Source organism: Perognathus longimembris, chromosome 17 (genome assembly GCF_023159225.1).
Source record: "Perognathus longimembris pacificus isolate PPM17 chromosome 17, ASM2315922v1, whole genome shotgun sequence".
NCBI classification, from domain to species: domain Eukaryota; kingdom Metazoa; phylum Chordata; class Mammalia; order Rodentia; family Heteromyidae; genus Perognathus; species Perognathus longimembris.
Window position 1 is genome coordinate 38,895,806 of NC_063177.1, and position 22,091 is coordinate 38,917,896.

Below are 22,091 nucleotides of genomic sequence, written 5' to 3' on the forward strand. Positions count from 1 at the left end.
TTAAGCTCCGCCTCCCGGGGAGACGCCCACCCGCTGGTGCCGGCTCATTGGCTGGTCTCCCGAAGCTCTCATGGGGGGCGGAGCCTCGCTCCCGGTCCTCTAACACCGCCGCCTCTGTTTATCAGCTCGCCATTGGCCCCAGGGACTGCCAGTCGGCGCTAAGGGATGGACTCCAACTTGAGGTCCCACGCTCATTCTGCATCCATTGGCAGATAGAAAGTTACTGCTTTTTGATTGGACAAGGGATTGTCAGTAAGACTGAGGAAAGAACCAATGGGAGGGATGGGGTGTGTCTTGCCCCACCCTAGCTCTGAGCAGGTAAGGCTCATTACTCTCCCCCACCCCCTACCTGTTCAACAGGTGAGTCAGGGGGCGCCGTGGGAAAGGGCTGACGCCTTCACTGGCCAGCCAACTCAGCGTCAGGCGTGAAGCTTTGGGCTTATTCATCTTTGCCCCAAAGTAGTAATAACAAATGTGTAAAGCATTTCATAAGCTTTGTGCAGGGTTGGTGTGTGTGTGTGTGTGTGTGTGTGTGTGTGTGTGTGTGTGTGTGTGTGTCCCCAACCTGAGACTTGAACTCAAAGCCTGGGCACTGTCCCTGAGCTTTTTTGCTCAAAGCTATTGCTCTACCATTTGAACTACAGCTCCACATCTGGTTGTTTTTGTGTTTTTGTTTGTTTGTGGTTTGTTGGAGATAAGAGTCTCAGGGACTTTGCTGTCCCAGCTGGCTTCAACCCATGACCTTCAGATGTCAGCCCCTAGAGTAGCTAGGATTACAGTTCTGAGCCACCAGAGCACAGCAAAAAAGTAAGCTTTTTTTCCCCCTTGTATTTTTTTCCATGAAAAGTTAAGCTCTTTTGAAAACACCTGAACAGCTATGAAATGTTAGAATTGAAACCAGTGAGATAGGTTTAAAGTTCACAGTTCTGAAAAGCTGTTAGGATGAAAACGTAAGCTTCATTTGAAAGACTAAAAAGATTGAGGTTCAAAGAGGTCACAAAGCTAGAAAGTGGCAGGCTCCAAGTTCGAAGACCTTTATTCTAACTTCTGAGTCTCAACAAACCATATTCCTCCAGGGAGAATTTGAACATCAAATGTCAAAGCAAGCTGGGTGCTGATGGCTCGTGTCTGTATTCCTAGCTACGTAAGAGGCTGAGATCTGAAGGTCACTTATTCAAAGCCAGCCTAGGCAGGAAAGTCTGTGAGACTCTTATCTCCAATTAACCACCAAAAAGCCCAAAGTGGAGGTATGAGTCAAGTGGTAGAGTGACAGCCTTGAGCTGAAAAGCCAACTGAGAACTAGAGGCCTTGAATTCAAGCCCTAGTACCAGTGGCACACAGCCCCCCACCCCACCCCAACACACACACACACACACACACACACCAATGCAGTGGCAAAAGATAAAAGTTAAACACAATCTAGGGAAAGACTGGAGAACAGCGGTTTGGTCCAAGGATATATGTTGGTGTAAAGAGGCTTTGGTGGGTTTGAAAAAAAAAAATCAGCACATCTCCAAGAAACCGAACACTAGCATACCAGAAATGGGGCAGTAAGCTCCTCCCTGGTAAAAGAGCCTGAGCTAGACATGAGAATGCTCCCAGGAGGCAGCTCAGAAGATCAGGTTGATCAAATGAATGCTTCTGGGGCTGCACAGTATGCCTAGGGTGCTATAGGCATTCATTTATTCAACTCTTGACAAGTATTGAGCACTAACTGTATGCTAGGCTCATATTTAGGCCTTGGTGACACTGGAACTAAAATCAATCCAGCCCTCTGGGAAAGCTTACAGAGGGATGAGTACAAACAGCCTGGGGGTGGGGGAAGTAGTTGTTTAGAAAAAGATACCCTGTCAACAGAGCTTTCTTTCATTCTTTCTTTTTTTGGTCAGGCATGGGGCTTGAACTCAGGGCTTGGGCATTGTCCCTGAGCTCTTTTTATCAAGGCTAGCACTCTACCACTTTGAGCCACAGTGCCACTTCTAGTCTTCTGGTGGTTATTTGGAGATAAGAGTTTCAAGAACTCTCCTTCCTGGGATGGCTTCGAACTGAGATCCTCAGATCTCAGCCTCCCGAGTAGCTAGGATAACAGGCATGAGCCACTAGCACCCTGCTCAAAAGAGCTTTCTTTTCTTTTTTTCAGCCAGTCCTGGGGCTTGAACTCAGGGCCTAGGCACTGTCCCTGAGATTCTTTTGCTCAAGGCTAGCACTCTACCACTTGAGCCAAAGCGCTACTTCTGGCCTTTTCTATATATGTGGTGCTGAGGAATTGAACCTAGAGCTTCATGAATATGAGGCAAGCACTCTACCACTAAGCCACATTCCCAGCCCTCAAAAGAGCTTTCTAGCCAAGTGCAGCAAGCAGGATTGGCTGAGGGTAGGTACTCTGGTTTCATCCTTGTCCATGTTCCCAGGCCAAGAAAGTAATAACAGCTGAACTTGCTCCTTTCCCAAGTTGTGCCATTCAGGAGGTCTTCTTAGTAAGGCAGGGAAATATCAACATCCTGGATGTAGTTGCCATCCCACAGGCACTTCCCTTTGCGTACGTGAGTATCTTTCTCCTTACCTGACCTCTGCCCTACCCACCTGCTTACCACCCTCCATGCAGGGAAATTGCCAGCCCACAGTTCAGGCGTGCCGGAAGAGCTCACCATCCCAGGCGGGGCTGCTTTTGCCAAGTTCCTCCTCCTCCCCTGCCCACACACTTCCCTCCTTTCCACCCTACCTCTACCTAGACACAGAACTTTTCAAGCCCCAGCCTGGCCTGCCTTTCTTTGTCCTGACTTCAGCAAGCAGGCAGAGGAAGAGCTGGCTGACTACAGAAACCTATAGAGATAGAAAGGGAGCCAGGCGCTGCTGGCTCACACCTGTAATCCTTGCTACTCGGGATGCTGAGATCTGAGGACTGTGGTTCAAAGCCATCCCAGGAAGGAAATTCTGTGAGACTCTTATCTCCAAGAAAATACAAAACAAAAGTGCAGCTATGGCTCTAGTGGTAGAATGCTAGCTTTGAGCATAAAAGCACAGGGACGGTGCTCAGGATCTGAATTCAAGCCTCAAGACTGGCACAAAAAGAAAGAAAGAGAGAGAGAAGGAAAGAAGAAGAAGAAAGAAAGAAAGAAAGAAAGAAAGAAAGAAAGAAAGAAAGAAAGAAAGAAAGAAAGAAAGAAAGAAAGAAAGAAAGAAAGGGAGGGAGGGAGGGAGGGAGGAAGGAAGGAAGGAAGGAAGGAAGGAAGGAAGGAAGGAAGGAAGGAAGGAAGGAAGGAAAAGAAAAGAGAAGAAAGGGAGAGGATGTCGCTCCCCCAGAATGTACCCAGCTTGTCTTAACATCACAGCAAGCCAGCCCCAAAGCTAAGCTCCAAGCTAGGACAGGATGGAGACACCATAGTAACAGCAGTAGAGCTGTCTCTCCTCTCAGATTGAGGGATTTTTTTTTGTTTCCTAAACAAAACCGGCCAGGCATCCAGAAGACATCTGGATCTGAGAGTAAAGAAAGGAATCTGAAGGAATCTGAAAATCGTCTTTCTAGCCCAGCATGGTAGTACTATAATCTTAGCCACTCAAGGGGAGGAGGTCCTGTGACCAGTCTCCCTCATCTCCCTTGAACTTGAAGGCAAAGGCCATGAGGCCATCTAGCCCAATCTCTTACTCCAAGCCTTTAAAGGCAAGGATCTCTCTGTTTAACAAATCTCAAAAAAAAGAAGGCAGGGGGGGGGGGGGTTGGGGATAAGCTCCAGCTTCCATTATACAGCAAAGGCCCCCTGTGGCCAGTTCCTTCTGATGTCTAGCTTCCATTCATATTCCAACATGTTAACCTCATTTCTCCCTCTTGCTTGGAACTCCTTGGAAGCTAAGTCCCTGGGTGTCCAAAATTCTTATGTGGTTAACTCTGGGTCAAGAGTGTAGCCCATGAGGGCTGGGGATATAGCCTAGTGGCATAGCCTCGGATACACGAGGCCCTAGGTTCGATTCCCCAGCACCACATATACAGAAAAAACGGCCAGAAGCGGCGCTGTGGCTCAAGTGGCAGAGCGCTAGCCTTGAGCAGGAAGAAGCCAGGGACAGTGCTCAGGCCCCAAGTCCAAGGCCCAGGACTGGCCAAAAAAAAAAAAAAAAAAAAAAAGAGTGTAGCCCATGGGCTGGGAATATGGCCTAGTGGCAAGAGTGCTTGCCTCGTATACATGAAGCCCTGGGTTCAATCCCCAGCACCACATATATAGAAAATGGCCAGAAGTGGTGCTGTGGCTCAAGTTGGCAGAGTGCTAGCCTTGAGCAAAAAGAAGCCAGGGACAGTGCTCAGGCCCTGAGTTCCAGCCACAGGACTGGCCAAAAAAAAAAAAAAGAGTGTAGCCCTTCCCAGGCCACCCCCTGGCCAGAAGTAAATGGCCACGAGGTATCCAGGGAAGAGGCTGTTGGCAGGAGAGGCCTTTTTCAGTGAGAAATTGTGCATGTACCAGGCAATGTCCAAAGCAGCCAGCCCACCTCCTCTGTTTAGATCACTTCCTCATATCCTCCACAAGGCCTGAGGGTCATGTAAGGACTTGGGAGAGTTCCTGTTCTTTAAATGAACAAGGGGGGTGGGGGTGTCCTCAAAGACAGGCAAAGATGGAAACTACAGATAACACACACACACACACACACACACACACACACACACACACACACACACCTCTTATCAGCCTCATGGTTTGGTTTGGTTTTCTCACGGGGTTGTAAGAGATGGCTCCTTGGTGCCTTTAATCACACAGCAGCTTGTCTATGGCATTACAGCGGTGACAAAAGAGAAGCCAACAGACAGTAACTGGAAGTTCTTCCAGGAAATACACATTTATAAAAGGAGATCTGAGGATTCTTCATTGGAAACCAGCCCTGGGAAAGGGAAGTCCGTGAGATCCTTATCTCCAATTAACCACCAAATAGCTGGAAATGGAGTTATGGCTCAAGTGGTAGCATCACAGCCTTAAGTGAAAAAGAAAAAAAAAGGGGGTGGGGGGTGGGGGGAGGATGCTAAGGGATAGTGCCCAGGTCCTGAGTTCAAGCTCCAATACCAGCCTAAGAAAAAGAAAACCAAGAGACATTGTGGGCATGGCTATCTCTCATGGCAGGAACACTGGAGAAGAAGCCTTGAGTGGTGGGCCCTGCCCTTTAAAGGTTCCTCCTCACACTCTCCTTTCTGGCCCTGTTGGAGTTGTGACCAAGGGGAGGGAGGAGCCTGTACCAAATTCACACCCCTTCCGTGCCTGTGCACTGAGACCCCTGGGATTCCTTATTGTCCACCGACCCTGGGGCCTAGCTCTGTGGGCCTGTCGCCCTGGTCCTTCCTCCCAGAAGTCCTGTGACACTCGAGCTGAAGAGGTGACAGAGGAGCGAGGGAAGGGGTGACACTGTCCAAAAAGGACTTTGTACTCTTTGCCCGGCTTATGTAACTATAGCCCCTCCATACATCACCTTTATAATAACAGTGAGAAAATTAAAAGGAACAGACAAAAGGAAGTGACCGGGCGTGAGCAGGGGTGAGGGGGGCAGGGGAGAAAACAGACTGGAAAGAGGCACACTGGGTCATCTACACGTATGCTCGCTGGGGGTGGGGGTGGGGGAGGACAACTCTGAAGTTCAGGCAGGAGCCAGAGGTAGGGAAGGGTCAGGGGCCAGGGCCAGTGAGTTCTCCTGGAAGGCTGCCATGTTCTCTTGGCCTTTTGGGTCTCTGGAGGGAGGAGGGGGGCAACCTTGGGACAGGCTATCTTGTTTGGCAGTCTGGAAGTCGTATAGATCTATGGCATGTGGGCCTCCAGGGATCCGCCTCCTGCCCACTGAGGCTCGGGTTTAGGGTCTGCTGCTCAGAATGACCCCTTCCGGGCTGGAGAAGAGGATACCCACTCTAGGAGCTTCAGGAAGCCCTCAGACTGACTGCTGGAGGGAACCCCCCCCCCCCATACACACACACACACATTGTACCCAGAGCTGGAAATAGCCTGGAGGGATGGAGAGATTGGGGTGGGGGGAGTCCTCCGGCCTTCTTTTTTTTGTTGTTCAAAGGAGGAGAGTGGAGGTCAGAGGCTGCCCACAGCCCATCCTGTGGGAGTGGGCCCCGGCAGAGAGGGCTCTCCGTTACAGAGGTGACTCCAGTGCAGACACCTCTCCACCTCCACCACTAGGCATGTGGGTGGACGGAATGTCAAAAGGAAAACAGGGAGACAAGAGAACAGAGATAGGACGGGCCAGAAATAGTACAGGCCAGGAGGAGATGCCAGCATCGGGGGAGGGAGAGCCGGAAGGAGTCAGAACCTTTTCAGAGAATGTCCGGGGGAGGGGGGTCTGAGGGGAGGAGGCTGTGCTCCTTTACCTACCCCAAGTGCCCCCCAACTTCCCAAATGCAATCCTAGGACTTCAGGAACCCAACCAGATGGGCTCCTGACGTCGGTGTGCTGAGCTGGGTCTCACCCAACTCAGCCAACTCCCACCCCACCCCACCTCGCCAGTTTCTTAGTTAAGGAGGGAGGGACAGGTGAGACCCCGCCACCTGAGTCACTCTTCCCACTCCAGGCCTGGGTGACTCCACACACAGGCTGACAGCACAGTTGGAACCCCACCTGTTCTGCCAGCCGGCCTGGCCCTCCTTCCCTCCCTCCGTAAACCCAAGAAATACTTGTCCTAAGAAGAATTTCTTGTGGCTCATGCTTATACTCCTAGCTACCCAGGAGGCTGAGATCTGAGGATCAAGGTTCAAAGCCAGCCCAGGCAGGAAAAAAAAAGAAAAAAAGATTCTTCCCACACCACAGAGGGATTGTGTATAATCCAACACATGGGCAGAAGCCATGCTTTCTCTCCCATCTGCGTGGAGAGCTCTTGGGGAAAAGGAGGAGGAACTCAGCACTGTTGTGATACCTATAATCCTAGCTACTCAGGAGGCTGAGATCTGCGGATTGTGGTTCAAACACAGCCCCGGCAGGAATGTCCATGAGACTCCAATTAACCACCAGAAAACAGGAAGTGGTGCTGTGGCTCAAAGGGGTAGAGCACTAGCCTTGAGGGAAAAAGCTCAGGGACAGCACCCAGGCACTGAGTACAAGCCCCATGACCAACAAAAAAAAAAAAGGGGGGGGCTGGGGGAAGGAAAGGAGGAGGAATTGTCTCTGTGGGTCCCCTTTTCTCTTGCACATTGGGGAAACCGAGGCTGGAGATGGAACTTCAGGAGAGCCTTGGGGTTGGAGAGCCAGGGTTGGATGGCGATGGATAGCTGTTGGTGGCCTGTCCCACTCTCTTCCTCTGGGATCTCTACCAGTCATCTAATGCAAGACTGTCCCTCCCCCTACCCCCTCCACCTCCTGGGTCTCCTTTGACCCTGACTGACTTCACTTCAGAGGAACTGGGGCAGGGCTTGGAGGCCCCAGCCTGGCCCTTCTTCCCCCTCCCCCCCTGGGAATTTAAGAGCTGAGAGCCTCAAATATTTCATCAGCACTTCAGCCTCCAGTGGAAGCACCACAGCGGCCAACTTAGAGCTCATGGATAATTTATGGTCGCAAAGAGAACCTGGAAGGAGGGCGGGGGAGGGGCCGGCCAGACTGTTGATAAGGGTGTTGGATGGGAGCCATCTGGACCCCCCCTTGTGCATAAGGTGGGGGTGGCAGGAGCTCCAACACTAGGGATCTTTCCTTTCCTTTTTTTTTTTTTTTTAGGATACCAGTATAGCAAAAATATAAATAAACAAAAATAAACAAAACAGGGTCACAGAAATAACTGTGCTAGAGGTTAAAGCCCTATGATAAGATTGTTTCTGACTGAGCCCTGTGCCTGTTTCTATGACTGAGTTATGTTGCCCCATGCGGAGATAACAAAAAAATGTAGTAATGGGAGGTTGTTGTCTATGGCAGGGAGGCCCTGAAATGACTCCACCTATATCTGCCAGGGCCAAAGAGAAAGGCCAGACCTTCCAATTGAGATTGGTAGAGCCCCCACTCCTTCCCAGCCTCTTCCTCATGGAAGGCCACAGGGATTTTAGGCAAGAGAAAAGAAGAAATCAGGCTTAGCACCCTCTTACTTCATCCCAGAAACATCATAGCATCACAGATCACAGAAAAAGTAACCCAAAATGAAAAATGTCAAGTGATCTTGGCCTTTTCTCTGCTTGTGACCTATCTTAGTGAGTTCTTCTGAAGAGCCAAAAGGATGAAGTATAAACTGGGCATGGGGGCTGGGAATATGGCCTAGAAGCAAAGTACTCGCCTCGTATACATGAAGCCCTGGGTTCGATTCCTCAGCACCACATACAGAGAAAAAAGCCGGAAGTGGTGCTGTGGCTCAAGAGGTAGAGTGCTAGCCTTGAGCAAAAAGAAGCCAGGGACAGTGCTCAGGCGCTGAGTCCAAGGCCCAGGACTGGCAACAAAAACAAAACTAACAAACAAAAAAGGAACAGAATGAAGTTCCTGTGTCTTTTTAGGGGCTGGGAATATGGCCTAGTGGTAAAGTGTTCGTCTCATAAACTGGGCATGGTGGCTCATGCCTGTAATCCTAGCTACTCAGGAGGCTGAGATCCGAGGATTGCAGTTCAAAGCCAACCCAGGCAGAAAAGCCCATGAGACTGGTTAGCTCCGATTAACTAGCAAGAAACCTTGAAGTGGAGTTGTAGCTCAAGTGCTAGAGTGCCAACCTTGAGTGAAAAAGCTAAGGGACAGCACTCAAACCTTGAGTTCAAGCCCTAGTAATGGCACGCGTGGGCACATGCACACACACACACACACACACACACACACACACACACACAGGTGAAGTATGTATATATGGGGGAAGGGCAAACATCCTTCTCCTACCTCAGTTTCTCCACCTGAGTCATAGGCAAGAGGGGTGCTCCCATCCCAAGGGCGGTTTAGGGGGACAGAAGAGATGCTATCCAGGTACCCCGGCGCCAGGTGAGGCCCAGGCAGGTGGTGATTATGGGATGATGTGTCCACAGGTCAAGCCTGGGGTTCAGGCTTGGGCTGGCTCCAACGGCTCACCCTGGCCCCCAGCATAACTCCCCTCTAATCCCAGTCACTTCGGAATTGAATCAGCTCAAACTCAGAGGGAGCCCCAGCCCTCAGAGGTCAAACTCAGAGTCTTTGGGCCTAGGTTTCCCCAGACATGAAATCTGGGCCATCTACAGGGCTGACGTTAGAGGTTGCCAAAGAAGGCCTAGGGGTAGGCCTCAGGGTGGGAAAACTGTGGAGGCTTGGGCCCTGTGGCTAGCAGGATAACCCCAGTCAGGTCAAGCTGTTCGTCCCAGTGACAAACTGGACACAACCTTCTGACATGGGGAAGGGGCCTCTCTTTGTCCCCAGGGGAGATTCTATCCTTCCAGACAGGAAGCATCAGGGTAGTAGTATAAGAATTATTTTCAAAGCTGAGGTCATTTGGGATCCAGGAGGACTTGTTTCTAAACCCTGACCCTCACTCCCAGGAAGCTGAGATACTAAATGACCTCAGAAACTCCATCCTATGCCCCTGTATTAGGCCCAAGTCCCATAGAGCTGTCAACGGGTAAACAAAGCCTTCCCTCCCTCCCTCCTTGCCTACCTGCCTGCCTCCTTCCTTCCTTCCTTTCTTCTTTCCTTCCCTTCTTCCTTCCTCCTCTCCCCTTCTCGCCTTTTTCTTTTTTCTTTTTGTTGGTAGTGGGGCTTGAACTCAGGGCCAGGGCATTGTCTCTGAGCTCTTTCGATCAAGTAATTCACTGCTAGCACTCTACTACTTGGAACCACAGCACCACTTCCAGTTTTCTGGTGATGAACTAGAGCTTAAGAATCTCATGGACGGGGCTGGGGATATAGCCTAGTGGCAAGAGTGCCTGCCTCGGATACACGAGGCCCTAGGTTCGATTCCCCAGCACCACATATACAGAAAACGGCCAGAAGCAGCGCTGTGGCTCAAGTGGCAGAGTGCTAGCCTTGAGCGGGAAGAAGCCAGGGACAGTGCTCAGGCCCTGAGTCCAAGGCCCAGGACTGGCCAAAAAAAAAAAAAAAAAAGAATCTCATGGACTTTCCTCCCAGGGCTGGCTTTGAACCGAGATCCTCAGACCTCAGCCTCATGAATAGGTAGGATTACAGGCGTGAGCCACCAGTACCTGCTCCTTCTCTCCTTTTAAAAACTCCCTGTGGGGGCTGGGAATATGGCCTAGTGGTAGAGTGCTCGCCTCATATACATGAAGCTCTGTGTTCGATTCCTCAGCACCACAGATAAAAGCCAGAAGTGGCGCTGTGGCTCTAGTGGTAGAGTGCTAGCCTTGAGCATAAAGAAGCCAGGGACAGTGCTCAGGCCCTGAGTCTATGGCCCAGGACTGGCAACAAAAACAAAACAAATAAACAAAATAAAAACTCCCTGTGGGCTACACACAATAGGTGGTTTTTTTGTTTTGTTTTGTTTGCCAGTACTAGGGCTTGGACTCAGGGCCTGAGCACTGTCCCTGGCTTCATTTTGCTCAAGGCTAGCACTCTGCCACTTGAGCCACAGTACCACTTCTGGCCGTTTTCTATATATGTGGTGCTGGGGAATCGAACCCAGGGCTTCATGTATACAAGACAAGCACTCTTGCCACTAGGCTATATTCCCAGCCCCAATAGGTGGTTTTTGTTTGTTTGTTTTGCCAGTCCTGAGGCCTCTTAGTGCTCAAGGCTAATGCTCTACCACTTGAGCCACAGCACCACTTCTGGCTTTTTTTTTGTTTATGTGGTACTGAGAAATCGAACCCAGGGCTTCATGCATGCTAGGCAAGCACTCTACCACTGAGCCACATTCCCAGCCCAGATAGTGGCTTTATCCTCACATTGCAGCCTTCACATGTCTCTTCTCTCTCACCCAGCCCCAGGTGACAGCGCAAAGGGGCAAGGCCAAACACCAGAGACCCAGAACATTCTCTCTCTTCTCTGAGCAGCACTAATTTAAGAAGAGGTCCAGAACCAGTTCAATCACCAACTACCTCAAGAAAGCTCTAGACGGGGGCTGGGGATATAGCCTAGTGGCAAGAGTGCCTGCCTCGGATACACGAGGCCCTAGGTTCGATTCCCCAGCACCACATATACAGAAAATGGCCAGAAGCGGCGCTGTGGCTCAAGTGGCAGAGTGCTAGCCTTGAGCGGGAAGAAGCCAGGGACAGTGCTCAGGCCCTGAGTACAAGGCCCAGGACTGGCCAAAAAAAAAAAGAAAGCTCTAGACACACGAACACACGTGCACACGTGTGCGTGCGCGCGCGCGCACACACACACAAACCTGGAGGAAAACGGTATCTGTGGTACAAGATAGTTCTGAGGGTTGTAAGCAATAGTAGCTACCCAGCACACTGTAACAACAGCTTCATGTTAAATGGGGTCTTTCTGCGTCAGTGATGCTTCGGTGCGCATGTCTCCACTTTTCTTTCTTTCTTTTTTTTTTTTTTGCCAGTCCTGGGCCTTGGACTCAGGGCCTGAGCACTGTCCCTGGCTTCTTCTTGCTCAAGGCTAGCACTCTGCCACTTGAGCCACAGCGCCACTTCTGGCCATTTTCTGTATATGTGGTGCTGGGGAATCGAACCCAGGGCCATGTATATGAGGCAGGCACTCTTGCCACTCGGCCATATCCCCAGCCCCATGTCTCCAGTGTTGGTCCTAGGGTGTGAAGTCCATAGGCCGCCACCCTTTCGCCTTCTGCAGTACTCGTCATACTATGAAGTCTAGACTGGAGAGGCGCTGGTGGGGAGTTGAGAGCTGGGATGAGGAGGTGGTAGAGGGAAGGGCAGGTGTCTGGGCTGGGTGGGGTTGGAAGAATGGGCTGTAGGCCCACGCGGAGACTGCCTGGGACTCTGTCTCACCGGTTTGGGGAGCTGGCTGGCTGGGCAATGGGGAGAGGCTGGCATGGAGGAGGGGTGGGACGGGCCAGTGGCTCCCTGAGAAAGGACAGCTGAGTAACTTACATGGATGACTGACTAAAGGCCTGGATAGGGTGCTAAGAAGGGAGCCTTCAGCTCCCAGGAGATACCCATCACACACTCACTCACACACATACACACATACACACACACTCTTCCAGATGCACTTGGACATGCATATCAACACACTGCAACCCCTTAAGGCTCTGGGACCTTCTCACCTTGACTCTTAATTCCAAGCTCACATATCCAACAGAACTATCAATTTATATAACATTTTTTGACCACTGCGTGCTTCTCCATTAGAACATAAGCTCTTGGAGGACAGGGTGCTAGTTTGCTTTCTTCATGACTGTATGCCTAAGCTGGGCATGGTAGCCACTCAAGCGGTAGACATCAGAAGGATCACAACTCATGGCCAGCCCATGGGAAAAAAAAAATTAGTAAGACTCCATCTCATTCAATAAGCCAGAGGTAGTGGACCACAGGGGGACCCACAAGTAGAAAGGTCATGCTCCAAGATGAAATCTCTGGGCAGTGCCAGTTACTGGCGGCTCACATCTGTAATCCTAGCTTCTCAGGAGACTTAAGAGATTTAAGGATCCAGGTTCGAACCCAGGGCAGAAAAGTCTGTGGGAGACTCTTATCTTCAATTAAGCACCAAGCAAGCCAGAAGTGGAGCTGGGGTTCAAGTGGTAGGGCGCTAGCCCATAAGCAAAAAACTCAGGGGCAGCACCCAGGCTCTGAGTTCAAGCCCTAGGAGTGGCACAAACAAACAAAAATAACCAGCAACAACAAAATTCATGCTCATGTTCAAAGCCCCCTGGGTCACATGCTCATAGTCACCCACAAGACTCCGTGGACATCCTCGGGCCCGTGTGTGCAGGCACACACTCAAGCCAGACCAGCACATCCAGACACACTCCAGCCCGTAGTCCTTCACGCTCCGGCCCATAGGCCCTTCCAGACCCACACCCAGCTGTGCGGATTCCAAAGCCCATGCTCACAGCAGTGCGCGTCTGCATCGACAAGCTCAAGCACATCTCCATCCCTGTTCCAGACCTGGAGGGCAGCCCCTCCCAGAGGCAGGGGCCCCGGCCTGCAAGATGCTGACAATGTGACAGGGAGGGTGGGGTGGGGGTGGGCAGGGCTCCCTAGTCACCTGGGAGCTGGCTACCACGGAGACCCACCTATCGTAGGAAGGAGGGAAGAGGGGAGGGAAGAAGGCGGTCACCAAGCCCCTCGCCTGGATCTAGCCCTCATTAGACACACTCTGGGCCTCTCGGCTCCCATCCGCGGCCTAAGGAAGGGGCTGGGGTGAGGCCGGTAGTCCTCCAGTCCTCCAGTGGGTGGGGCCTAGGCCAGGTCATCCGGCACATGGCAGGCAGGCAGAGGTGTGGCAGTGAGAAAGTTTCCCCGTGCCTACTCCACCCTCCAGTAGGAAGCTGCCTCTGCCACCCTGTGCTCTGGGAGCCTGACAAGATGCAGAACAGGACAGTCACCTATTCTTGGCTTGAGTTCCTCCCCAAAGGCCCTCTTTACCCCCACCTCCCTGTTGTAGAAGGGTCACAGAGGTGGGGTGCAGGGCAGGGTGGTAGCTATCGGAGCACCGTCCTTACCTCCCCACTTCCAGACTCCTGCTTCCTGGAGCTGATGGAGGATGATGGGTCCAGAGGGTTCTGGCTGTAGAACTGTGCCCCCCCCACCCCCGCTGTCCCCTCCCCACCCCCACCACCAAGAAGTCCCAAGTCATCAAACCATTTCCCCAAGCGTGCCTCTGACCACCAAGCAGGGGCTCAGATCCATTCTGAAATGGGAAATGGGCAGGAGCCAGAGCAGGGCATGCTGGCTCTAACTCTAGGGAAATGCCTGGAAAGTGAAAAACGAAACAAAACTGGAAGTAAAATAGCATAGGCACCAAGGGGAGTGAGGAAAAAACACCCGCCATCCCCTCCTAGAACTCTAAACCCACCATCATCTTACAGCGTCAGGAAACGCTGTTCTTGCACCCTCTGGTGGCAGATCTGAGGTAGTACACCGACCGTTCGCTGTACAGGTAATAGAAGATTGGAGGACTGGCATCCTCACCGCGACAGCTCCAGGAAGACTGGACCCCAGGTGTGGAGTCACCCAACGACAAACTTTTATTAAGCACCCACTCTGGCATTTATCGAGTGCCAGAACTCCACGTCCTCTGGTCTTCGTGACCCCACACTGTCCTCTGCAATTTAGGCTGAGACTTCCAGTCAGCAGCTCTCCTTCAGGACACTGTCCAGGTGGGGGTGGACTGTCCAGGGAAGAGGGACCACCATAGCTCCCTTGTCTGCCTGTAGCACTGACCCCACCCTGGGGTCCAGAGACATAGGAGAAGCAAGATGGAGTCTGGGGAACAGCCCTCACAGGGCAGGGCATGATGGGAGCCTGGCCAGCTGTGTCCACTTGTAAATGTTTAATAAATAGTTCTTGCTGCTGCCCAGGCATCCGGAGCTCTTGAGGGAAGAGGGGATGGGGAACCCCATTCTTATGCCAGCTCTGGCTCTGGTTCTAAAAAGGAAAAGGGGGAAACATTGGGTTAGCCCCAACCACTCCAGCAGATGTCCAGCTGTTGTCCTGGGAAAAAGCAGAGGAAGCAGGCCCCCAAATACCCAGGAACAGGTCTCGGCTGGTCCTGGTCCCTAGGCTGGAAGTCTCTAGAAGGGGTCCAGCACCTCCCGTCTCAATCCCAATGGCTCCACAGCCCAAGGAATGGATTCTCATCCCCAGCCTCCATCCCAGGCTGTCCCCACCATCCCCACAAGGACCCCGCCACTGACCAGCCTCAGCTTCGTCACCCTTGGCATCTGGCTCCTGCCACCAGTCGGCGTAGAGGCCTTCCTCGTAGTCTCCCTCCCCCTCAAACTCAGCGTCAGATGGGGGCTCCTCGGGCTTCACGGCTAGTTCTGTCTCCTCCACTTCCATCTAGAGTAGCCCAGAATTAGGAGAGGACAACAGGTCACCCTGTAGGCTCAAAGCCGGATGGGCTTGTTTTCCTGGCCATGGTCTCCTCTTTTACCTCCCAAAGCCTCCCCCCTCCCCCCACCCACTCCCCTCACCCCCGCCGACAAGGTCTGCCTGGGAGACCACATCTGTGTCTTTGATCCCAGACTTCCCTCCCTGAGGTGACACGCAGGGCTCCATCAGCAGAGGCTGAGTGACAGTGTCAGCACCACCGCACCCCAGCTTCACTTTGAATCAGCACCCCAGCAGGAATACTGCCAGTCTCGCACACTTTCTGCTGCTAGTTTTCCTGCTGGCCACACCTTCGTTCCCTGGGCCCTGGATTACCTTGTTTATTCCTCCAAAGCCAGGCATCAGCTCCAGGCTGAGGCCTCTGCAGATGTCCCAGACTGGGCAGTGAACCGTCACCCGCTGTGGGTGCTGACTACCCCACAGATCAGGCTGTCCCCATGAAAACACTGGTGGGAAAGGACTGTCTTTCTTTCATCACCTTACCCCAATCCCAAGCCTCTGGTATTGGACAACAAGTGACAGTCCCCAAAGTGGCTAGCATTCCCTGAATACCTACCAGGTGCTGGCTCAATACCAAATGCTTTATTTACATAGTTGATCTCATTCAGTTCTCCCCACATGAAATGTGAAGGGCGTTGTCCCAAGTTGATGGATGGAAAAACAGAAGAGCTAAGAAAGTTACTTAAAGCCAGGCGCCATGCCTGCAATCCTAGCTATTTAAGAGGCTGAGCTCTGAGGATCGCAATTTGAAGCCAGCTTGGGCAGGAAAGTCCCTGAGACTCTTGTCTCAAACTAACTACTGAAAAACCAGAAGCAGAGCTCCGGCTCTGGCAGTAGTACCAGCCTTGAGCACAAAGCCTAAGAAACGGGTCCTGAGTTTTCAAGCTCACACACAAAACAAGTTACTTAAGAGTTTCATGGAACGGGCTGGGGATATAGCCTAGTGGCAAGAGCGCTTGCCTCATATACATGAAGCCCTGGGTTCGATTCCCCAGCACCACATATACAGAAATGGCCAGAAGTGGCGCTGTGACTTGAGCAAAAAGAAGCCAGGGACAGTGCTCAGGCCCTGAGTCCAAGGCCCAGGACTGGCAAAAAAAAAAAAAAAAGACTTTCATGGAAGGCACCCAACCAGTAGGTGGAGGAGCCAGGTAGGTGGAGGAGCCAGGTGTGCCCAGAATCTCAGCCAGGTGCTGACAAGGCAGACTATGCCCCAAGTTCACTGAATGGAGGAGCAGGTGCATGCACCAAGCCAGTAGGGAGGGGAACCAATGTTGAACTGTAAAACCTCAGAGAAATTCAGGCTGTGAAAACCATTCGGAACCAACACAGTCCACTGTGGTCCTTCTTTCCTGGCATCCTGCATTCATTCATTCATTCATTCATCACTCGCACTTTCCATAGTACCAGTGCTGTGCTAGGTGCTGTGGCAGAGGTGGGAATAATCTACTCCTCTATCTTGGAGCACCATCTTCCAGGATGGAGAAGAAGGAAGGTGAACAGAAGGTGGACCAAGGTTGCAATACCTCCACGTCCCAGGCCAAGTGGCTGGGCAGGCAAGGAGGTACAAGGTTGACACTCCAAGCCCGGAGGAGAAGCAGGGCAAGAAGCAAGAGCTCCATGGAGGTGGCAGCATCTGAGCTGAGTCCAGGAGACGCGGGCCTGGGGCATGCAGTGAAGGGACGGTGGAAGGAGTTACAGAGGAAGGACATACCTTCTCCTGCTTCACAACAGCCGACTGTCCCATACAGCAGCCCCAGGAAAAAGCCCAAGGTGTCCCGCACAGCCCAGCCTAGAGCGGAAGGGGAACACTCGCCTCATCATCTGACTGCAGATACATGTGTGTGAACTCCAGCAGCTCCCGAAGCTCAGTGGTCTGGTTGTGGTAGAGCCTGGCCTCCTGCAAGGAGAGAGGGGGCAGAGGTGAACCATCTCCTGCTTGCTGCTCAAGGCTCGCGCTCTGCCATTTGAGCCACAGGGCTACATCTGGCTTTTTTGAGTAGTTTATTGGAGGTAAGAGTCTCACGGGGATTTTTCTGCCCAGGCTGGCTTTGAACTACAATCCACAGATCTCAACCTCCTGAGTAGCTACTGAGAGAGCAACCTGAGTGAGCACTGGTGTCTGACTACTTCACAATATTTTAATTAATTTTTAAAAAAATCTTATAATCTCTGAGGCTATACATCTTAATTCTAGCACAAGGTTCCCAATTCCACATGTACCTAGCTGGTCATAAGCATCAATTATATTGTCACAATTGCTATTTAGCAAAATGTTGTGACTTTTATTCCAATTCCCATTACTTCCTATCTGTATTTTTTTGGAAGTTAAAAAGAAATCCTGCCGAGCGCTGGTGGCTCACACCTGTATCCTAGCTACTCAGGAGGCTGAGATCTGAGGATCACAGTTCAAAGCCAGCTTGGGCAGGAAAGTCCACAAGACTCTTATCTCCAGTTAACCACCAGAAAAACCAGAAGTGGTGCTGTGGCTCAAAGTGGTAGGGCTGGGAATATGGCCTAGTGGCAAAGTGCTTGCCTCGTATACATGAAGCCCTGGGTTCGATTCCTCAGCACCACATATATAGAAAAAGCCAGAAGTGGCTCAAGTGGTAGAGTGCTAGCCTTGAGCTGAAGAGCTCAGGAACAGTGCCCAAGCCCAGAGTTCAAGTCCCATGACCACCACCACCACCAACAACAACAACAAAAAATCCTAAGCACAAGTTTAACACTGGATTTTCAGCATCTGAATAAAAATCTAAGGACTAATGGTATATATAGTTTAAATGTTCAGAAGGTGGTACCCACCTCCCGGGGCTGGAAGTCCTCCTCTTCCAGACCCCAGCGAGCCCTGTGGAAGCGGTAATAAACCAGGTTCTGCTGCATGACGTTGTCCTGAGGGTCAAAGAGCATGTAGCTGGCGGCGCTGCGAGCGGCCTGGCGCACATCATTCACTGGGGGAGAACAGGGTCAGGGGTAGCCTTGGCGCAAAGCCCACCCCAAGCCCACCTACCTCTCAATTCAGCCCAATGCCCCTGTTCCCCAGCTCCCTCCCACAATGCTCCTCACCCCACCTAACAATAGTGCAAACTCCACCTGCGATCCTAGCTACTCAGTAGGCTGAGATCTGAGGATCTTGGTTTGAAGCCAACCCAAGAAGGAAAACCTATGAGGCTCTTAGCTCCAATGAAGGACTTAAAAGGCAGAAGTACAGCTGTGGCTCAGCTGGTAAAGTACCAGACCTGGGTGAGAAAGCTAAGGGACAGCAACCCTGACCCCCTAGTTCAAGCCCCAGTACCAGCGTGTGCGCGCGCACACACGCACACACACACACACACACACACACTAGCAGGTACTGGGTGTTTTTCATGTGCCGGGGCCTGGCATGGCTGACTCACTGTTGCCTCATTCTCATCTGCAATTTACAGACCGGGGGTTAAATAAATTAACCATCTGGCACAGCTGGAGAATGACGGCACTAGAATGCCCAGACAGGGGAAGGAGAAATCCTCAGCCTCTCTGCCATCAACCTCAGGGAGGGTCTCCCAGCCCCGCTACCCTAGCTCTAGCCTCTGAAGCTTAGCATCTCCATGTTGTAGACAGCCTGCCTGGTGCTGCCTTTTATTAGTCACGAGACTAAGGGCCTCTATGGGCCTCGATAAGCTTCAAGCTCCTCACCTGGAAAATGGGCCAGTAATGCCAGCCACATAATGTCGGTGAGGGCGTGAAGTGAAGCAAGGGCTTTGTAAACTGGCCAGTGCTTAGTTGTTGGTTGCCTAGCCAGTCACTCAAGAGGTCCTCTAAGCCAGATAGCAGTGGCTCATGCCTGTAATGCTAGCTACTCAGGAGGCTGAGATCTGAGGATCTTGGTTCAAAGTCAGCCCAGGTAGGAAAGTCCATGAGACTCCTATCTCCAGTTAACTGTCAAAAAGCTGGAAGTGGAGCTGTTGTGGTTCAGGTGGTAGAGCACTAGCCCAGGGCCTTAGTTTAAGCCGCACTAGCACGTGAGCAAACACAACACACACACACACACACAGTGGAGGTATAGCTTAAGTAGTAGAGCCTTGAGTGGAAAAAGTCAAGCAAGGAAGCCAGGCACTGAGTTCAAGCTCTGGCACCACCAAAACAAAACAGCCCTTTGATTCTCCTTCAGGCTGCCCTATTCCCTGCACCTCACCCACCTCCAGCTCCCTAGGTTCCTTCCCCAAGTCCCCACTGCCTCCAGCCTTTCTTCTCATCACCCCAGAGTCTTCAATCTGAGGGTCAGCTCCTTATGACTCCAAGACCACCCCCCCCCATGCTATCCTCTCCTGCATTTCTTCCATCTCTCCCTTGCCCAGCCCAGCCCACCCAAGAGGCTCACACTTGTAGTAGGCAAACTGCAGGTAGTGATACATGGTAGCCACAAACTTGTCCACGAAGTACCCGCCAACATTGGGGGTCAAATTGGCCTCACAGTCCACCTTGCACTGCAGGGACTCTGCGAAGAGATCTGGGAGAGGAGGCAGCAGCGAGGGGTTGGCAGTGTGTAATCCCAGCCCTGCCCCCTAGGGGGCGCAGCGGCCCCCCAAACCCACTCTGCCTGCCAGCTACGTCCCAGTCCAGAAAGCGCCTGGTGTGGAATTCCCTCTCAGGAGATAAAGTGTGCAAAGCGCCTGGTACAACCCCCATCCTAAGCAAGAAGGCGTTGTGGGAGAGTGGCAGCTGAGGTTTGGGGGCAGGACCGGGCCCAGACAGTGAAGCTAACGATAGTCCTTCGGGTCTCTGTTTGAATGGACCTTCACATTAGGGACCCGCTGCTTTCAATGCACAACTGCTGGGCGTCTAACTTGACAGACATTGGCCTCTGCTTGGAAAGCCTGTGGATCCAACTTCCCCGGGCCTCAGCCCCTTTCTGGGACGTGTTACTGTCTTCCAAACCAATGTCCACCACTTGGGACATGCCCCATTAGTTCCCGGTAACTGGTGGTTGTCTCCTGGCCACGTGGGGGCTGTTATTGTTACAGCTGCTCTACAAACGTTTGGAGAGTGTGCGTTTGTGTTAAAGCACCTGGGGAGCTCTGGGCTTGAGGGATGCCTACAGACTTCTGGCTGGAAGATACCTGCGATGGCTGGGTAGAAATCCTTGAAGTCCACCTGCTCGTGAGCCCCCTCACAGCCAGCCAGACACCGGGCAAAGATGGTCAGGTATTCGGCCAGGGCGCGCTCCATGTCCTCTGTGCTGCTGCGGAAATCTCCGCTGTTGTAGAGTTTCACAGCTCGAAGGAACACAGCCTGGGGGAAGAGGGGGAGGTCAGGGGGACCCCAACACCTGCGAGCTGGAAGAGGGGTGCCTGGAAGGAGCTCTGGGTGGAGTCAGCCACCCCCCTCCCCCCTCCTCCTCCTCCCCCCTCCCCCTCACACCTCGTAGGGCTGTGCTTCTAGGTCGGTGAGGGACTCCTCCGCGATGTCCAGCATCCCCCGGTAGTAGTTGAGATACTTGGCGGTCAGCTCGTGCTTTGGGTTCCGCTGGAGGAAGGTATAGGCCGCGGCCACCGCCTTCTCCAGCCGGTTAGCCTGGGGGAGGGCGGGAAGGGGGGAGTGTTCAGCGGATCGGGCCAGTCGGGCGGCTTGATCACACACACACACACACACACACACACACACACACACACACACACAGGTGTGGACGCAGTCCCACGGCGCCCTGGAACCCGACGCCGCCCCAGGCGGCCCACCCCCACCCCGCCCCCGGCCCCGGGAGGGTGGGCGCACACCTTGAACAAGGCGTAGTGCAGGTACTGGTAGGGCAGGCGGCTCTGGAAGTCGCGCAGCAGCTGCCGCGGCGGGTAGGGCACCTGGAAGGCGGGCAGCGCCCGCTTGCAGCGCCGCAGGCAGGCGGCGCGCTCCAGGACGTGGCCGAAGAGCCGCAGCTCGTGCGCCCAGGCGTCGCCCTCGCCCTCGCCCTCGCCGTCGCCGTCGCCCTCGCCGCCCCCGGGGGGACGATCGGCGCCCCCCGCGGGACCCGGCGCGGGCGGGGACGGCAGCGGGGCCGAGGGCGGCCCCGGGCCGCTGCAGTTGGCGTGGCAGAAGGCCTCGCTGTCGCGCAGCAGCCGGTGCAGCCGCAGCGCCGCCTCCAGGTAGCGCGCGCTGTCCCGCCAGTTCTCGCCCTCGTACAGCTCCAGCGCGTGGCCGTAGGCCGCGGCCAGGGGCATCAGGTCCTCGGGCGGGAAGCCCCGGAAGCTGTACTTCTCGTACTGCGCCCCGGCCATGCCCAGCAGCAGCCACAGCAGCCCCCACGCCGCCCGAGCCATGCCCACCGGCGCCCCGAGGTGCCCGGAGCCCCGGAGCCGCCGCCGCCGCCCCCGCCCCCCCCCAGCCGCCGGCCTCGGGCCCGGCCCCGGCCCCGCCCCGCGGGCCCCGCCGGAGGAAGGAGGGACGCGGGGGGGACCCCGCCGCGCCGCCTGCTGGGTCTTAGCGCCCGACGCCGGGCGGAGAAGGGGGGACTCGGGCGCGCCCCTCAGGTCTGCCACGCCGACCCCACCTCCAGCTCTCCGAGTGTCCCCTTCGGCCGATGGGATGGGATGGGCTGCGTTATGCCGGCCTAGTCTGGAGAACCCAGAATGGCCCTGCTCACGGACAGTGCTCACCCCATCCCACCGGCCTGCGATCAGGAAGAGGAGGGAGGGGCTCCCTCTCTCGTCCTCCCTTAGGCTCTGGGGCCGGTCTTACCTAGGTCTTGCCCCCGTGTGCGGAGCCGAAATCACCACCACCTCCAACCCGGAGTCACAACGTTCTTTTTACAGTCTAGCTTTTGTTTTTACTGTGTGTGTCCGTACTTGAACTCAGGGCCTGTACCCCACCACCACCAGACACACCCCTCAAGGATGGCGCTCCACCTCTTGAGCCACCCTTCCACTTCCACGCAGACAAAGCTGCTCTTCCCTGGAGAGGCCTCCCCTTGGAGGGCAGGGAGGGTGGGGTGCACACGGAGACACCCCCTCAGCTTCCTGACCACAGGACCAGCTTGGAAAGGCCTAGATTTGAGGGCAGGGGGTAGCTCAGGATCAGGGTGTCCCCATCTGGCTTTAGGACCCAGGGCTGCAGTGGGGGGGGGGGGAGGTCGAGGGGGTGAGACACACAGAACTTTTTCTTTCCTTCTTTTTCTTTTTTTCTTTTCAGTACTCCATCGGACTTCTCATCTTTCCCCAACCCCCTCCCCACCAGGCCTCAGGACCCG

The 22,091-nt window shown here is 53.5% G+C and overlaps 1 protein-coding gene across 1 annotated transcript; it reads right to left on the reverse strand.

Annotated features, from left to right (window-relative positions):
- Positions 1–13,987: 13,987 nt before the first annotated feature.
- Positions 13,988–21,209, reverse strand: P3h4 (prolyl 3-hydroxylase family member 4 (inactive)). The gene is made up of 8 exons (XM_048366480.1): positions 20,629–21,209; positions 20,276–20,428; positions 19,975–20,146; positions 19,236–19,364; positions 17,681–17,826; positions 16,692–16,775; positions 14,680–14,824; positions 13,988–14,410 (listed from the first exon to the last, which is right to left on the reverse strand). The coding sequence occupies exons 1-8, from the start codon at positions 21,163–21,165 to the stop codon at positions 14,388–14,390; spliced, it is 1,389 nt and encodes a 462-aa protein (XP_048222437.1). The 5' UTR covers positions 21,166–21,209; the 3' UTR covers positions 13,988–14,387.
- Positions 21,210–22,091: the final 882 nt, after the last annotated feature.

Excerpts from the sequence above, each read along its gene's own strand:
- P3h4 (XM_048366480.1), bottom strand. The coding sequence starts at position 21,165 with ATGGCTCGGGCGGCGTGGGGGCTGCTGTGGCTGCTGCTGGGCATGGCC. Across the intron at positions 20,429-20,628 it reads TGCACTACGCCTTGTTCAAG|GCTAACCGGCTGGAGAAGGC; the intron begins GTGTGCGCCCAC and ends GCCCTCCCCCAG. Across the intron at positions 16,776-17,680 it reads AGGACTTCCAGCCCCGGGAG|GAGGCCAGGCTCTACCACAA; the intron begins GTGGGTACCACC and ends CTCTCCTTGCAG.